Below are 18,605 nucleotides of genomic sequence, written 5' to 3' on the forward strand. Positions count from 1 at the left end.
CAGGTGTGGCAGTGGTTCTAGAAGGGCCTTCTGAGGCTGAGGGTTACCCCACTGGTACCTGAGAAAGGACCCAGCCATTATCTCGTTGCTGGAGTTGCCGAGCCACCTGCATGACCCGCTGCCGCCATGTCCGCCAGGCCCCTGTCAGGTGCCCGTGCCTGAGCTGTGGGCATAGTGGGTGAAAAGGCCCCAAACTGGGCCTGCTGCTGCCTCCTGCCTCAGGCCTGTGCTCCCCGAGGCCCCCAGCACCTCTGTGGCACGGGGATGAAGGAACGTGACTGGGAGAGTGTCATCTGAGGTGTGTGAACAGTGCAGATTCCTGGGCCTGTCCCCAGGTTTCAGACTGAGCAGGCCAACGGCCATGCTTTGAAAGACTGCATTCTAGGGGTTAGGGCTGGGAGCACAGTGACAAGGGAAACCGGAGTGAGCCTGGGGCCTCCCCACTCACCAGTGAGCGCGCCAGCCCCTCCGGCCCCTGAGCAGGTGCCCAGCGCTGCCATGTTGCTGCCAGGCCCCTGGCCTGCTGGGACCCCTACAACCTGGCGGCTGGGGGGAGAGACCCTGTGTGTGTCCGGACAGTCATGGGCACCATGACCCCTTCCGAGAGGGCTGAGCGATGGGCCTGGGCCCTCTCCTCCAGGATCCTGCAGGGACGAACCCTGACCAGAAAGGCCCGGTGCTGTCCACGCTCAGGCAAGCCCCTCGGCCTAGGGACCCCCACCCCACCCTCCCCACACAGCCGCTTACCCCAGCCACCTCTTATCCCTCTGGCCTTTGCCTGTGAGGGTGCTGGCCTCAGGGCTGCAGTCCCCTCCTGGTCCTGCAGGGGGCTGGTCCTGGGCCCAGTGGGTCAGTCCAGGCCACCGCTTCCAGAGGTGGACGGCACTGTTGCCTGGAAAGGGGAATTGAGTTTGATGATGTTAACACATTTGTTGAGTAGGGCAAAATACCCCAGTCTGCTCCTGGAAGTTGAGTGCACGCAGCAGGGGGAAAAAAAGGGGCTGAGTCACGCATTGTGCCCTCTCTTCCATCACATCCGCTCAGCCCCCAGGTCCTCGACTGCTGTCCTCCAAGAACTAACAGGTGGGGTGGGACAGGATGTGTTGTTTTCTGAAACCAGCTGAGATCCTCCAGAAGAGGAAGCAGGTGGGGAAAATGCAGGAGATCCACAGGAGGAATCTGCCGAGGAGGGGCCCTCGCGACCTGGTGACTGCGGTTCAGAAGTCAACCTTCCCCAGGGCCCAGGCTACTCACTCCGAGCCCAGGGCATCTCTGCTCTCCCTCTGTTCGCCGAGGCCGTGATGCTGCGTGGGGCCCGTGGGGCCGGCAAGCCTTGGCTCCATGCCCTGTGGCCTGCGGCTGCGGCTCTGAGGGAACAGCCAGAGAGGAAAACCTGAACCCAATGGGCGTGGCCTTCCTGGGGCCCAGGTGACCCAGCGGGATTCCTTTCCTGCCCTGCCCCCACCCCTGGGAGCGGGGTCTCCTACTTGTGTGGGCACACGTGGGGTAGTTCATGTGACCGCATCTTTGCCCGTGAGCCCTGAGGGTCCCAGAGATGGAGAAGGTGCCCACCAGGAGTATGACTCTCCCCACGCCCTCCCGTGTGGCTGGGGACTCAAGTATTGGGGTCGATTATAGCTACCACCTGGTGACAGCATACCTGTGCCAGGTACAGCCTCTAAGGGGGTATGACTCTCCCACTGCAGCGTCACAAAAGTTCAGTCATTGCCTGAGGCCCCGCCTCTCAGGAGGGGTCTGACTCCAGAGCCCACGCCCCCTGCCACTGTTCACACAGGCGCTGGGCTCTCAGGGACTCGGTGCCACCACGAGTCGGAGTAATACCAGACGTGGGGCGAGGGCTGCCTGGGCACGTGTGATCACGTGGGAGGAAGGGGGGGCCTGGAACTCAGCACCCCAGTTCCCATTCCCAACACTGACCCAATTTCTACAAGCCTCAGTGTCTCCATCAAGTGGGAGCCCTGCCCGCCTTTGTCGAAAGGAATAGAGTGAAAGTGTTTATAAACACTCCGAAAGCAAAATCGTCCTGTGACACAGATCTAGAGATAAAATACCCCAAGGCCCCAGGATCTGCTGTTGCCACAGCCCCGCACTGACAATGTGGGTTCTGCAGATAACCAAAGCTGCTCCCCAACCATTCCACTTTAAAAATTTTTTCTTCTTAGACGCTCTGGAGTCCATTAGCTACTTCCTGGCATTCCGAAACAGGGCTCTTGACGATGCCAGTTCATCTTCAGGAACACGACGTGGCCTTGGCCAGGACGGGGGCTGTGAGTGCCGTGGTGACGTGTCCCTGGGCCACTGTGCACTGTCACACTGCCTGTGCCTGGCTGTCACTGTGGCCTCTTCCCTCCTGCGAGGCTGTCAACCTTCTGCCGCCAATTGCTAGTCTCAGAACCAACTGCTTCTGGTCTGCAGCATCCGGCAGTTATCTTCGGGTAGAGAATGTTGCCAAAGAAACTTTTTCATTTGTATTTTCTGGCTTTTCTGTGATGCGCATGCTTCATTTTTCCAATTAAAAAAATGGTGCTGCCCTCACACTCCTATCCTGATGCTAGACTGCACCATGACACATTGTGAGGTTCGGTGCCATTTGTCTGTGCAGCAGACTTGAGCTGGGTTGGCACTCAGTAGGTGCCCAGTAAATGTTTGCCAATGGACCATAGTCGTCTGTTCCAGAGCTAGGGGGCTGAGCACGAGGGAGGGGTGCTGTCTGCAAGGTGGCGGGGCCCCTGCAGAAGCTTCCAGCCATGCTGGCCACCATGGGTGGCAACAAGCTGATTCTGAGGCCACTGGCCCTCCACTCATTTTTGGACCTCCTACTGCACCTGGGCCCCACCTCACCTGCTTCCCTGGGGTTGCAGTGTCTATCAGCACCAGGAAGCATCCTCTGCCTGCCAGTCCGGGCCAGTGCCTGTGCTCAGCCCTGGGCCTGGGATGGGCTGTGCTGGTCTCCAGGGCCTCTATCTGCAGTTCTGGCCACATTCTGAGCAGTGCTGTCCGACACTGGGCCCAGTGGGTCCACAGGAGGTGCCTGTGCCCAACCTGCTGGGGCTGGGTGATGGTGACCCGCTGCACAGGACCCTTAGAGGCTGACCAGACCGAGGCCTCTAGGACCCTGGGGGAGAGGGAGGAGCCCACACCCAAGGCTGTCAGGGCCAGGGCTCTGTGGCAGCTGCAGGGAGCCCTTCCCAGCCCCAGGCTGTGCCCTGCGGTGAGAGGCCTGCAGGCAAAGCCCTGAGCCCTGCTCCTCCTCTCGCCCCAGCCCTCTGCTGGAGAAACAGGTTGAAATGGCATGGAGAGCAGCCCAGTCTCACACAACAGGGACAAGCATCCTGTTTAGAGAAAGGATGCCCTGCCAGGTACACTCTGCCTCTCCTTTCTTCACGGGAACTGGTTTATTGAGCACCTGCTGTCTCGGTGTCTGGCCCTGGCTCTGAGCTGAATGTTTACGTTCATTAATCTCTGGGCCACCCTGCAAAACAGGCTGTTATCTTCCTTTGATCTTTAAAGTCAGACTCGTCCAAGAGGCAAGTCACACAGCTGGGGAGTGCAGAGTTGGGATCTGGCCCCAACACTAACTACAATGACCAGGATGGCCTCTCCCTATCACCCTTAGTGTCCTGAGCCCTGGCACCAGCCACCAAATACCCTGCCCCAGACAAGCTCAAGGCCCAAGCTGGAAGCACAGTGAGGGGCTGCCCTCGGGCCACGGGAACCCATCTGGCATTCAGCTTCTGGGCAGCGTGGGCTTGGCTGAGCTGACGTAGGTGGGACTCAGGCACCCACAGTATCCAGCACAGGGCCACCCAGGCCTGGGCCCAAACTCTCTCTTCTGCCTGCTGGCCCAGGGCCGCTCTCCATGCTACAAAGGCCTGCTGGGCCCGGGGCCTCCTCAGCTGCCTCTCTGCCCAGCCGCCCAGCACGTGGCTCCTCCAGTGGGCAATGGAGGCCCAGACGGTGCTGCACTCTGTGTCCAGGCTGCGGCCACTCGGGCCTCCCACCACACGGTGAATGCGGCCCCCAGCGCCTTTCTCTGCAGTCCATCCTGGGAGGCCTGCCACTGGGCCCGGAGCATCCCGGCACTTCTTGCAGATCCACACCAGGCTTGCAGGTGGCTGCCAGATGAGCAGAGGAGGGGTCCGGGGGCTGTCACAATCAAAGCTCACGTTTATTCAGCCCTGGCCAGTGTGGCTTGGTTGGCTGGGCATAGTCCCGTGGGACTCCTGGTTATAGGTTCAGGACCCCATTAGGGGTGTGTGCGGGAGGCAGCCAATTAATGTTTCTCTCTCGAACCCATGGTTCTCTCCCTTTCTTTCTCCCTCTCTTCCTCCTCTCGCTCTCTCTTTTTTAAGATTTTATTTTTAGAGAGGGGAAGGGAAGCAGAAAGAGAGAGAAACATCAACTTGTGGTTGCCTCTCCCACACCCCCCACTGGGGACCTGGCCTGCAACCCAGGCATGTGCCCTGACTGGGAATCAAACTGGCTACACCTTGGTTCACAGGCTGATGCTCAGTCCACTGAGGCACACCAGCCAGGGCCCTTCCCCTCTCTCTTAAAAAAAAAGTCACATTTGTTCAAAATTACACCCATAGTCTCCACACAAAGTCTTATAAGTTACACACAGTTTCATATACAACCCTGAGCCTTAAAAATGTAGGGACCGATGAGTAAAGGGGAAAGCACCAGCTTTCATTTGAGGCCTTGGCGCAGGAAAGAGGGAAACCCAACAGGTGAGGGTTCAAGTCCCAGATCCTCTGGCGGACAGCCGCCCCTGCCTCCCCTCACAAGCCTGCTCTGAGGCAGGAGGTCAGTGAGGGGAAGAGGGTCTCCCGCTCCCCGAGGGGCTGGGAAATGTCCACAGCCTGTAGATGAGAAGCTCAGGGTCAGCTGCTCTGCGGTCAGTGGAGCTCGGGCTGTGGGGACGGTGTGAACATCTGCAAATCTGTCACTGAACAGCAGGAGGACACGTCACCTGTGGCCTCTGCTTTGTTTGTTTGAGAGTGAGAGAAACATCGATTTGTTATTCTACTTATTTATGTGTTCATTGGTTGATTCCTGAATGTGCCCTGACAGGGGATTGAACCCGCAACCTTGGTGTATTGGGACAACGCTCCAACCAAGTGAGCTGCCTGGCCAGAGCCTGTGTTCACTGCTTTTAACTGTGCACGAATGAACTACGTGCGTGTTTTACTAGAACGTCTCTATTTGAGATCTCATCCTCTTGGCCCCTGTAGACAGAACTCCCCTGAGCTGACCCTCAAACAGCACGTGGGTTGGGGCACAGGCGAGGGTGGACGTCTGAGGGGTTCGTGTCTTAACTGTGTCCTCTGAGACCGAGGGCCTGACCTGGCCAGGAGGGCGAGGTGAGGCAGGATGAGGGGCCTGCCCTCCTCACCTCCTGAACAAAGCAGATATTGGAAGGGGTGGTCGTGGCTCTATGGTTCCAGATGAGGTCTCCCCTCATGCTCCCCCCTGCCATTTTCCAGGTCCCAGGCCTCCAGCCTGGACTCCCCTAGAGCTGCAGATGCAACCCAGCCTCCCGTCCCCTGGGCTCTCTCCCTGCTTTTCGCAGGGGTGGGGATGACTCTGCATCCCCGCCCCCCCATCCTGAACTCACCCGCCCACTTCTGTAGCAGGAGCTGCTCTGGCCGGGCCACCCTGTATCTCTGCTGAGCTGCTGCCTGCAGCCAGCTCTGGAACACGGCTCTTTGCAGGCCCTGAACGTGAACCTGCACCCACCTCCGGTACTGTTCATGCAGGAACTGCTGCCCTGTGGCCAGAAAGATGCTGGGTGCTCATCCTGGCCTCACCCCTGGGCCCTGGGTGCCCGTGGGCCCCTGCTTAGCCAGCCCTTGGCCTTCTACCCAAGTGAAAACAGATGAGGCCACCCTAACTGTCTGGGACAGGGTGCTTTGGTACACAGGTGCCCTACAGGTGTCCAGGCCAACCCAACCCATAGTTTTCGGTTTTTAAAAATTGCTTGGTGATATTTGGGAATCTTGAGAATTTCGTAAAAATCTAGATTTCCAGCTTTTCTTTAAAAACGGGAGTTCTGGCAGCACTGGCCAGCCCTCCTGGGCAACTGGACAATTGGGTGGAGAAGCAGCTGTTTCCTGTGCAGAGCACGTGAGCCTTCCAGAGCAATGAGCCCCCTCCCCGGCCCATCGATATGAGGTCTCGGTATAATGGGACACCCCTAAAATGCCCCCCAGTACCCCCCATCTCCTGTGCTGGGCTCTGAGGATCCCATTATTCGGTGCTCAGACCTGTGACTCCTGAAAGCAATGTGAGGAGGACGAGGGGGCAGATGAACAAGAACCCTACTAGGAGCTGTGCTCTGAGTGAAACACGTGGGTGGATTGCTTCAGAGGATCCCACAATCCCCCTGTGAAACTAAGGTGGAGTAGTTTGTTTAAAGTCCACACAGCCAGGGAATGGAAGTGGGGTCATGAACCTGGGGACAAGTGTCCATGCCGGTCCTGGCCATGCCCTGTGGGGGCCCCGTCATTGTTGGACCTTGTGCTGGAGGATCGGGACCCCTGGGTCTCCCTGATGGGCCTGGCCCTCCTTCCCCCTTGGTGCCCCATTGCAGGCCCCCACTCACCCTGCCAACAGGACGGCCAGTGCTGCAGGGCATCTCACGTCCGTCTCTGACCCCACTCCCGCTCCCGCTGCTCTGCCTCCCACCACTGCTCCAGCTGCCACTGCCACAGGCCCAGTGCGGCCCTGCAGCTCCAATCCCAGGCCCAGCAGGCAACCAGCTCTCTCCCGGCCTCTGGGGCTGTGGCCCAGTGGTACCAGCTGAGGACAACTCTGGGGAAGAGAGTGTCCACCCTGAGGATGGTCACTGCCACCAGGGTTCAGACCAGCGGGAGGGGATTGGGGTGACTCTTCTCCCTGTTTCCATCTTGGGGGAGAATGGGGTGCTGGGGGCTGGAGGGCTGAAGCACTACTCTGAGGGGCACAATGGCAGGTGATGGGGATAAGATGGGACCCCGGACCTCCAATGCCAGGTCCTGTGCTCAACCTCTCGTGATAAACATCGCCATGAATGGACTGCTTGCTATGTGCCAGACACTTTGCTGGGGGATTATGTGCCCCACCTTGTTGATTCCCACTGAGGTGGGTGGTATTATCACCCCCCATACAAATGGGGAGATGCAAGCACAGAGAGGTTAAGCAACTTGTCCAAGATCACACAGCCAGTGAGGACCAAAGCTGCCATTAGAACCCACGTACTCTGACTTAAGCCCTGTGCTATGAATGAATAAATGAATGGACCACAGTTGTGAAATCTCTGAGAGGAGAGATCACCTTACCCTTTCCCTGGAGGAGCTGAGAGGATCTGAGTCTGGGGGCCAACTGACTGGGGCATGAGAGGGGAGCCCTCTGGGGTGCAGGCCCCAAGGGGATGCCGCTGTGAAGGTCAAGGATTGATGAGAAAGGGGCCTTCTGGAGACAGTAAACCCACAGAGTAGTGAGCAGCGTGGCTCACCAGTCCTGGGGTAGGGTCCCTACCGCCTCTGAAGCATGCGCTGGTGCCACCTTGCTGCACCTGGGACTGCTGGGCCTGCGCCTGCCAGAGAAGAAGGCACCGCCCCTACTGCCACCACCCGATTGCCCACAGAAAGCTCAGCGGAAGGGTCTCCAGGAGGGTGGGGGCACTGGAGTCCTGGGAAAGGGGGTGTGGAGTCCTGGGTGCCCGGCCCCTGCCCGGCCCATCCTCTCCTCCCACCTTTTCCCTACCCACCCTGGCCCAGCCCAGACTCTGCCCCTCACCTCCAGTGAGCTGCAGAGTGGGCTGCAGCCCAGCGAGGCCCCCCCTCTCGGTATGCCGCCAGTGGTTCTGGGGCCCAGGTGGTCCTGGCACTGTATGACAGAGTGCCAACCCCCCAGAATGCGTCTTACTTAGCATCTGCTGCTGTGCACCCTGGAAGAAGGAGCTGTAGGAGGGGACACAGGTGAGCCTCAGCATCATCCCCTGGCCAGAGCTCTGCACCACCGCCTCCGGAACCAGCTGCCTCCCAGGGCCCCTGGGAGCTCTGAGAAATACCAACGCCCACCAGGGCCCCACCCCGAGGTTCTGATTTAACAGTCCAGGTGTGGCCTGGGCTTCCTGACTTTTCCCAAGTCCCCAGGATGCCTCTCCTGAGCCGCTAAAACCAAGAACACAGCTCCACCTGTGCCAATCTCCTAGCTGCGGGGCTCCCAGGGTGGGTGGGGGCCCTGCAGCTGATGAGGAATGAAATGGGTCCCAGGTCCAGGAACCCCACACTCAAGAGGCCACAACCACACCAGCATTCTGCCTCCACTCAGTAGTAACAGTAGGGACGTGAGGTCTGGGGGAAGACATTTGCCCAAACTCCCAACAGCAGCGGACCCAGGGGCCAGACACTCACCGCAGGCCACTGGGCAGCACGGACACAGCACAGGGGGACATCGGCTGTGCCCTGGCACCCAGAGACCAGGGGAAGGACGGTGGGGGGGCTGCATCATGAGGGATCATGGTGAGCTGAGCCCCCCTGGAGTTCCAGGGGTGCACTAAAGGAGAGTGAGAGCCCAAGGGGACCAAATAGGCGCAGGGCTGACGGATGCCAGATGTACGGCTTCCAAGGACAGAACTCTTAACTCTGCCACCGCTGGCTTATGTCCTGCCCGCCATCCTGTCCGGGAAGCTGGCCCCTCCTGACTCCGCTGCTCCCCTCACAGAGAAGCATCAGCTGGGGCTCTGAGTCCCACCTTCTGGCCTCTGAATCGCAGTGTGATTTAAAGTGAGCAGCTCAGCCCCTCTGAGCTGCTGCTTCTCCAGCTGATGAGGCAGCTGGGGGCAGGGACCTAGAATAGAGGCTCCTTCACTTATTCATTTGCAAGTGTGTATTGCGTGTCTGCCACCGGCTGGGCACCTGCAAGGCGCTGGGAGACAATGGCCAGGAGACAAACACCAGGAGGCCCCTACCCCGCTGGGAGATGGGGAGAGACGGTCCTAGATGCCGGGAAGGGGAAGGACATTAAACCAAACTCCCTGTCGGGTTCCAGCCCCCTTGGTAGAACCCTGTGTCTATGCCCCCACCCACCACAGAGCCCTCACAACTCTCTGCTCAATCAGTGACTCAGTGTCCCTGGGCTGCCTCCCCTGGGCCCCACACCCACTGAGCACCACAGTGTACCAGGCCCCATCCTGGAGCCACTGGGAGGAGCAGGATGGGGCCTGTTCCCTATGGGACCCTCCTCTCAGGCTGAGCACTGCTCACGTGCCCACCCCTGTCCCCCCAGGCCCAACCTCAAGTCACAAGCCTATGGACACCTACTCGGCACGCTGGCGCTGGGGGAGCCTTGCCCTCCAGAGCAGCAGCACCTGGTAGAGGGCGGGTCTGAGGTGGGCTTCCCGCAGGGAGCCCCTGTCTCATTCCTGGGGCAGCTCCTGGGACAGCCCCTGGCCGGGGCCACCACCCCCAGGACATGGGATGCGGCCCCTCCAGGGGTGGAGCTGCACGGGGCCCCGTTCTCTGAGAAGCAATCAAAAGACAAATCAGCCTTGTCCTCAGGGATATCCCTCTGCCCCTTAGAACTTCGCCCCTCATGGGTGCTTCACCCTCCCATCACCCCGAAACCCACCCCTCCAGAACACCTCAAAGATCCCATCTTCCCCTGTCAGGCTTTGGTAGGGGGCCATGTGTCCCCTACACCTGGAGCTCCTCTGGAGCAGGGTCCATATCCCTTCCTGGTGGAAGATGAACCAAATCTCTTGCTTAGAGTAGCTTACGATGGGGACGAGGTCCAGCCAAGGCTGACCCATTCTGGGGACCCCTCCAGAACCCCCCCAGGCCCATCAGGCTGCTCCCCTGAGAAAGGTCCCACTCCCACCACTTCCCATTACAGCAATTCATATTCAGCATGCCCCGCCCCCCGCCGCCTCCTGCAGAAGGAGCAGAAGTGATGCTACTTGCTGGGGTGGGAGGGACTGCTATTTGCTCACCTGTCTTCTGCCAGGGGAGGGACAGCTGAGTCACCTTCGAACCACCTGAGGCCTGCAGCCCCTTCACCCTCATCCACTGTTTCAGGGACATCCTCAGGGCTCCCATCGGGTGGTCAGCCAGGTGATCCAGGTGCTGGGCTCCTCTCTTCACCACCCGCCACCAAAACACCTGGGAGAGACGAGAGGAAGCGCAGGCGCTCATCACGACGGCGGCAGCCACAGCCGCCTGCCCTGCGCCAGACTCACTACTGAGGAAGCCACTTCACCTCTGGGCCTCAGCTTCCTCATCTGTAAAACGGGGCTGCTGTGAGGACACGAGGCCAGCACCTCGGGGTGCCTAGATGGCCTCAGCAGCCTCCTACCCGGCTGCCCACATCCACTCTCGGCCCTTCCACTTGGTTCCTACGTGGGAACTGGGGTGAATTTCTCAAATCTCAAAGAAAACCGTTGTACTCCCCTGCTAAACTCCAGCGACAGTCCCCTTGCGTGGATGATAACAAGCCACTCCTCCCCAGGCTTGCAAGGTCCCCCGCACACCTTTCCAACTTCATCTCAAACCACCCCTGGCACCCCCACCCCGGACTAACAGGGCTGCAGCTCGACTGCCGTTCTTTCTGAGTTTTCTGCACTTGGCCATCACGGGCCTTTGCCCATCCTGTTCCCTCTCATCCTAGTCCACCTTTCATTCTTCACGCCTCCGCTGGACTCCGGTCAAGGTCAGCTCCCTCTGTTAAATGTTCTCATAGAAAACTACCACAGGGGTGCAATCAGCAAAATGCAGACAGCGGGAAACAATGGGACAAGCAATGTGGTTTCTTCAACAGGTAAATTGCAAGGAAAAAAATTTCAGGGGAGCCCATAGCTTACAAAGACTTCAGTGACTCGTCAACCAATTACAACATGTGGACTGTGTTAAACTCCTGATTCAAACCAACTGTAACAAGATACGTGCTTGCAAAACAATTGGGGATTTGAAGGCTGACCAGACAGTTGCTGGCATTAAGGAATTACTGTTCATTTTTAGGTGTGAGCATGGCCTTGTGGTCACGTTGTTTAAAAGAGATGGCTGGGCCCTGGCTGGTGTGGCTCAGCGGATTGAGCACCTGCCTACAAACCAAAAGGTTTGTCAGTTCGATTCCTGGCCAGGGCACATGCCTGGGTTGCGGGCTGTATCCCTGGTTGGGGGCATGTGAGAGGCAACCGATCCATGTTTTTCTTGTACATCGATGTGTGTGTCTCTCTCTCTCCCTCCCTTGCCTCTCTAAAAATAAATAAATAAATCTTTTTGAAAAAAAGAGATGGTTAGGATTTGCCTCAAAATAACACCGAGGGGGAAGTAGGTGGGGTGCCTTTGAAACAAGTTTTCCCAGGTGATTTTCTGGAAGCCACGTGCTTTACACAGGTGTGTTCTGCCACTTTCTTTATTTCCGTGTGAGGTAAAAATGCCCCATAATTAAAGAGTTAACAGAGGAAAACACTGTTACAGATCTGCGTTCCTGTCCTTCAAACACTAAACTCGGGGTGTTTGCACCCGCCCCTCCTGACCGCGGATTTGCTGTCTGTCCGCCAACCTGGCCATGCGTTCCACGTGAGGCAGGTGACAAGCAAGTGGCAGCATGCTTTCCTTAGAACTAACCCAGCTCCTGGGTGGTCTTAGGCTCTCAGTGCGTGGCAGCTGCCTTCACTTCTTCCTTTCATCTTTGCCTCTGAAGACTAGGAGTCCAGAACTCACGGGGCACCTCCCAGCTGCATCCCACCATCTGCCTCCGCCTCTGCCCCTGCCTCTGCCTTGGGGAGGGGGAGCCTGCTCCGCCCCCTCCCACTTCCGCCTACCTGCAGAGCCAGGCTCTCTAGTGCTGGGGGGCCAGTGCGGCCACCCAGGCTGTATCTGCAGCAGGAGAGCTCCAGGCCTGGGGGGGCCTTCCCATGCTCCAAGTGCTCGGCATGGCCCTGGAGGGTCTCTCTCTGGACCCCCTTCTGCTCCTGCCTGGCCCATTCCTTCCCGCGGCACCTCGGGAGGCAGGCTGTAAAGGGAGAGGATAGAGAGCCAGTGGAGGGAAGGATCCAGGCCAGGAGGGCCAGGGACACCTGGGACACCCAGCTGTGTGGCCTGCAGCCGTTTGGCCATTTCCTCCTCAGCTCTGAGCTGCAGTTTCCCATGAATGACATCTAAGGGCCGCTCCAGGTCTAACACTCAAGCTTCTGCTGGGCCCATGCCAGCGTCAATGGCACGTGAATCTCAGATCACACATACTGTGTGTCCTCAAACTGGGCACTTAATTTCTCTTTGCCTCAGTCTCTCCCCAGCCGTGAAATGGGCACGATACCTTGCCAAGGTCACCGAGAGCCTCAAATGAGATCGTGTCTGGGAAGTTGCCAGAGAGGATGCTCAATAAACACTCGTTCACTGAGGACCCCCGTCCAGTCCCTTGTGAGGGCTCAGCCCTGCCCGGCCCAGCTCTGCCTCCCCCCCCCCCCCGCCCATTTCCCAGGCCCCGCCTCTCACGAGCCAATTGCTGCAGGGCCTGCTGGATCCGAGCTCTCCTCCAGCAGGAGGTGCTAGGACTGGCCGGGCTCCCTCCTCCTCCTTCAGACTTCCTGGACTGAAAGGAAAGTTATGCAGAAAGAAACTGATGCCCAGGATCAGGGGAGGGCACATGACGCAACCTGCCCAACCCAGCCCGGGGTGATGCTGCCTGTCTGTGGGAGCAAAGGGGCGCCGAGCCGCCCCAGGTCTGCAGCTCACTTACCCCCGATTACATGAGGGATTTGGGGAGGGGGTTCTGTTTTTGCTTCCTTCTCTTCAATACTATTTGCATTTTTTGCAATGCACATGTAGTAAAATAGATATTACTTAAATAATTATTTTAAAGAGTTTTTAAAACAAAAAATAAGAACATTATATCACAGTAGTGGAAAACTGAAGAAATGAAGCAAATAGCCAACTTTAACCCCACTGTTCCAGAAATAGGCACTATTTGCACTGTGGGTTTTGGGGGGCTGAGGGATGAAATATTTTCTTATTCTTATATTTAAGAGTGATAAGAGACACATAACATAAATTGATCATTTTAACCATTTCCAGGTGAGCAACTCAATAGTGTTAAGTCCTTCACATTACTGTGGAACATTTTAGTATTTTTTCCTTCTGGTCTTTTTTTTTTAATGCACTGTTTGAGGTGCACAGAGAAAATATCTTGGGTACTACTTATTTATCCTTTTTTTTTCATTTTACAGTGTCATAACCATCATTCCTTGCCATCAAAAATTCTACACAAATGCCCATAAAAACACTTCTAGGAAGGAGGATACATAGGGAGGGGATACCATTTCCAACGATATTGGATTTTTCAATTGGATTTGTCAAATCAAGCATACACGACTGTCACGGGTAGAAGTAAAAATTAAAGGTATGGGAATGAAGATGAAGGAAAGGAGGGGGGGAATCTTCGTCTTCATAAACATCACACTGAACAGTTGCCAAGCAGCCACCGCACGTGTAAGCCATGGTTTCCTCGCCCACTGGGTGTGTAGGCTGTTTCACAGTTTTTACCAGGATAAACAGCGCTGCGATAGACAACTCTGCACAGATCTTTGCCCACAGCTGCTGTTTGCAACCTCATTCTCTTGTTGGGGAGGGGAAATGGGGGACAAGGAGGGAAGGCTACCAGCGCTCCCCAAGCTGCACTGAGCAACCTGAGGTGTCCCCAGCTACTTGCTTCACTGGGCAGGGTCCACCGCTGGCTTCCTTCCTGAGGGGCCTCCCCCAGAGGGTGGGGGTCCTGGCCCAGCCTGGATGTAGGGCTGCTCTCGTTTCTGCTGCCAAGTCAGCTTTCTCCACTGGGTCATGAGAGAAGGGGAAGAGGGAAGTCAGCTGTGGCCTCAAATGTGCACCAAGAGAGAGCCCCAGGGAGGGGCAGGCACAGGGCCAAACACATCCATCAGGCTCCAAAGCCTGCGGTCTTAGCCGTTAGGCTACCCTGCCACTCTGGAAATGCACGAATGAATGGAGAGATGGAGCCCAAGAGGCAGGGCTTTCCTTGGGAGGCCAAACCTGGAACTGGGTCCCCCCACAGCACCCCTTTCCCAAGAAAAGGGCCCTGGGGCCCCCTGTCATCCCCAGCAGGGACAGTGTGGAGGAAGTTCCTTCTCCTTAAAGCCTCTGTGGACCTGCCATCAGGGACTCCTCTCCGTCAGGCCCTAGTGTCCCTTCGCCCAGGCAAATGGGACAGGAGTTGTCCCAGCCCACAGCCAGGAACTCACCGGGCTGTCTCCCACTCCAGGCTCACAGTGTTTCAGGCTTTGTTCTTGGAAAACAAAAGGACAAGCAGCTCTCAGGCCAAGAAGCAAGCAGGACAGGACACTCTGTCCAGACCTGCCCGCTGGCCTTCCTTTCTGAGGGAGCAGGGTGTAACGGGGCGGTGAGAAGTTCCCCCATAATCCTGCTCCCAGACTCTGGCCTCTACCTGCAGGGCATTTCCAGCTGGGGCCGTGGCTGGAAGTCTCCCTGCTGACCTGCTCCCCGGGGGCCTCTGCCCCTCCTTCCTGCCCAGGGAGGACAACCCTGGCTGCTCTGGAGAAGGTGGAAGAGCAGAGTCTGGCCTCTCTGCTGCCCACTCCTTGAGGGAGCAGGGGGGACCCCCTCTACCTGCTGCTGCGTGCGGCCTCTCTCCTTGCCTTAGGGCACAGGCAGGAAGGACATCCTGCTCAGGGTTGAGGAAGTCCCCAGTCAGCACCTCCGAAGTGGTCCCTGGTGGTGGCGATGAGGGCTTGCTGCCTGCCTGAGAGTCTGAGGGCCCAAGCTGGGCCCCTAGGGTCCCTGGGAAATTCACAGCTCCCCTGAGACAGTGGGGGTACCTCTTCCTCTTGCTCCAGGAAGCAAGAACAGGACGGTAGGCCTGGGGGCAAGCAGGGAGGTCCTGGCCATCGCTGGTCCAAGGCTCTTGTTGCAAAGGGACTGGGGGTTCCTGGGTCCCCTGGCACCTGAGGCGGGCCACCTCGTGCTCCAGGCGTTGCAGGGAGGCCAGCAGCTGGGACATGGCAGCCTGGGACCGGGCCTGAGCCTGGCTCTTGGCAGGAACAGCCAGGTCCTCCAGGGTGAGGGGTTCTCCCATGAGCCCCGAGGTTTGGCTCCCCAGGCCACCCCAGAAGCTGGGGCCTGGTTGTGTGTGGCCATCGACCGGGGCATGGCACGCAGCGGGCCTGAAGTCCAGGCATGGGGCATCTGTGGGCAGCAGCCAGGACTGCTTTGGGGTAGAGGATGGCCCTCGGTGTAGGGGACTTCCTAGGGGCATCACGTGAGGCCAGAAGCTTTCTGGAGGCTCCGACCAGAGGTGGGGGCTGCTGCGAATTCCACACTCGGCCAAGCTGGCCTCCCCTATGCCCAGGTTACTCTGCTGGACGGCCAACGCTCGAGCTCCTCGCTGGGGGAGGTTGCGCAGGGGCTGCAGGTTGCTCTGCTGCTGGAAGCTTGAGTTGATGAGCCCATTAGGACCAGCTGTGGGCTTTAGGGCACGGCCCAGGCGGGGGCCAGGGCTGGCCAGGTTGGTCTGGACTCGGCAGGCATCCGGGAGAAGCACTGTGCCCAGGGAGGGTGCAGGGGCAGCAGGCCCTCCCCTCTCAGCCTGGCCCCTGGGCACCCACCGGCCCAGCACAACATCCAGGCTCTGTGTCGCCAGGAGTCTCCGTGGCTCTAAAGAGAGTGGAGACGGTCATGCCCTGAGGGTGGGGGAACTCAGTGTTCAGTGCTCAAGTGGGACAGTTGGGGCCTGGCAGGCCTCAGAGCCGGGGAGGGACAGGGCCCCAGGCAGCAGTGAGCTGGGACTTGGAGGTCTGCCTGGCTCTGCTGGCCAGTGGGCAGTGAGGGCCTGAGGGACTTGAGCAAGAGCAGTGACATGGTCTGACTGTGCCTGGCTGCTTGGAGCAGGGACAGGGCAGGGTCAGAGGCAAGGAGGCTGTGGAGGGTCCCAGACTAGAGGTGACGGGGCTGGGGTCAGGGGTGGCAGGGAGGGTGGAGAGGAGACAGACTCGGATCTGCCCTGGAGGTGGAGGCTTAGAAGAGGGTGAGGGAAAGGGACTCGTCAAGGACGAATCCCTGATTTCCAGCTTGAGCAAAGAGGCGACGGGAGTAGGCAGCAGCTGGAGATGAAAGCAAGACCCAGCCTATCACGCGGCTCCAAGCAAGCTACTCTAGGCACCAAGGGGTGGGCCTTGGAGCCCTCCCTGCGACTGCCCCAACCCCCAAGGCCATTCCATCGGAGCCTGGGCCTCCTGGGAGCTGGCGCCATGCCTGGGAAGGCCTGGCAAATACAGTGTGGGCCATGAAAGTTTGTAAGTAGGAACTAAAGCTCAGAGGGGTTAAACAACTTGCCCACAAGCACACAGCTAGAACACAAAGAAACTGGCATGAGAAGCACAATCTGAATTAGTTCTGGGCTGCTGCTACCCTTGGCTGCACCCCCCCTGAGCCTTCTTGAAGCTCCAGGCACCTGAGCTTAGAGGTTCTCCAGCCCACCATCCCTGGCATAGATGGGCCTGTGGGAGCCCCTCCTCACCCAGGGGCCCAAGCCGGGCCTGTTCCTGGTCCACCTTCTTCCTGACCTCCCTCCCTCACCTCCCCCTGGGCCCCAGGCTGAGAAGCCTTTGTCCTGGCCCAGCTGGCCCAATACAGCTAATCTCTGGAATCGGCAAGGGCCTGGGCTGGCCTGCCTGGGAAAGGGGCTCCGGGGGGGACCCTGTTCCTGCCCCCTCCAACCCAGACCCACTAAGCCTCTTGCCTGGCCTCAGGGGGGTCGCAGGCCTGGGGGGCACGTTCTCCTTGTGTCTGGCATCAGGCCTCAGCTCCATGGGCTTCAGGGCAAAGTCAGGAGGGCAGCAGTGTCCTTGGTCACCCCACAGCCAGCGGCCTGTTGGATCACATGAGATCTGAGGGGCGAGGACAGAGGGCCCTGGCTCCCGCCAGGCCACACCCCAGCCCTGGGCCACACCCCACCCTTCACCAGCACCCCTGGTTAACCCAGCCCCAGCTGTCCCGGTCAGGCCCCCTTGGAGCCTCCTCGCCCTGCACCCCTGAAGACCCTCTTTCCATCACGGTCATTTCCTCTTGTCTTGCAGTGTCCCTGCCCAGCCCCTAGAGGGGGTGAGGCTCTCTTTGTTCCCTGTCTCCAGTTCCTGAACATTCTCCCTCCTTCCTCTCTAAAACACTGGGCTCCAAGCTCCAGGTACTCGATGAAGGAAGCGCTGGTTGTGCCCCCTGCTTCCTTGAAGACTTCAGCTCCTGGCTCAGGGACACTTTCTTCACACGCACCTCTCTCCGTTCTGGGCGGTTTCACCATCCACACCAAGCATCCCGCCAGCTCCTGGCCTGTGGGGTCCTTGGCCTTCTCCTCTCCTACCATCCTGCCCTTCCCCCGACCTCAGACACCAGCTCCCGAGACCCTCCCAGACTTTGTCATCCAAAATAACTGCACCCCTCCACAATTTCCGTTTCAGAGCCCGCCCCTGATTTTTCCAGCCCATTCCCTTGAGTGCCCGATGCTAACAGTCTTCCCCTTCGGTGACCCCTCCTCTCGCCGCCACGCCACCCCCTTGGTCTCTTCTTGCCCACGGATGTCCCTCTCTGCTCCTGCACTTAACCACCCAGGATTATAATCACCGCTTTTGCACACGCTTGGCTCCCCCTCTCTGCCACATTCGCTCCGTGGAGTGACAACGCTGGTCAGAGTAGCTAAAGAAACTGCCCTGCGACCTCACTCCAGAGTCGCCGCCTTCAGTCCCAAAAGGCTGCTGGAGGATCAGATCTCCTCCCCTCCGTCCCACCAGTCCCTCCTCCCCACCCGTCTGGATACTAGTTCACATTTTCTCCTGTCCTTGAACCTCTGCCACCTCTTCTCCCCACACGCCCTTTGGCAGACCTTGCTGGCTATTGTACCCACAAAACAGGGCCATCAAAAAGAACCACCACCGGCTCCCTCACCAGCTTCATGCCCACTGCCTTTCCCACCCCTCCCCCATCCCATCTGGTCCCACCCCCAGCCAGACCCTCCCCTGAACTCTGGGTCCCCTGTGTCCCCTGCCGAAGGGCAGCACCCAGGGCCATCCCATCACCAGTCTCTGAGATGCCATTCTCTGAATCAGGAAAAGGACCCACGACAATGTGCACGCCACACAGCTGACTAAACCACACCAGGGCACAGAGCTTGGGGGCCAGGACACGGGCTACGCTGTGCCATAGCCCCACCCTGTTCTCAAAGTCCCCTCCCCCATCCTTACACTTCCCCCTTCCTTCCTGACTCATTCCCATCAGCACTCAAACAGAGGGGTATTTTTTCCATCTTTAAAAACAATGAGCAGCCCTGGCTGGTGTAGCTCAGTGGATTGAGTGCGGGCCTGCGAACCAAAGGGTCGCAGTTTGATTCCCAGTCAGGGCACGGGCCTGGGCCTGGGTTTCAGGCCCAGTCCCCAGTGGGGGCCGTGTGAGAGGCAATCACACATTGATGTTTCTCTCCCTCTCTTTCTCCTTCCCTTCCCCTCTCTCTAAAAATAAAAAAAAAGAAATAAAATATTTAAAAAAAACAAGGAGCAAAAACACCAAACTTCTTCCCTTCTC

The 18,605-nt window shown here is 58.4% G+C and overlaps 1 protein-coding gene across 1 annotated transcript; it reads right to left on the minus strand.

Moving 5' to 3' along the window:
- Window positions 1-532: 532 nt before the first annotated feature.
- CUNH1orf167 (chromosome unknown C1orf167 homolog) lies at window positions 533-16,843 on the minus strand. Its single transcript, XM_053660131.1, is given in 17 exon segments — window positions 533-644; window positions 1,255-1,367; window positions 3,064-3,136; window positions 3,610-3,857; window positions 4,010-4,136; window positions 5,647-5,791; window positions 6,626-6,834; window positions 7,540-7,582; window positions 7,585-7,693; window positions 7,772-7,964; window positions 9,330-9,402; window positions 9,998-10,166; window positions 10,360-10,399; window positions 11,831-12,021; window positions 12,504-12,600; window positions 14,675-15,689; window positions 16,762-16,843. Coding segments are annotated over 17 exon segments (3,039 nt in total).
- Window positions 16,844-18,605: the final 1,762 nt, after the last annotated feature.

The sequence above is a fragment of the Artibeus jamaicensis genome, unplaced genomic scaffold (genome assembly GCF_021234435.1).
Source record: "Artibeus jamaicensis isolate MK-2021 breed Jamaican fruit bat unplaced genomic scaffold, CSHL_Jam_final scaffold_847, whole genome shotgun sequence".
In the NCBI taxonomy this organism is placed as follows: Eukaryota; Metazoa; Chordata; class Mammalia; order Chiroptera; family Phyllostomidae; genus Artibeus; species Artibeus jamaicensis.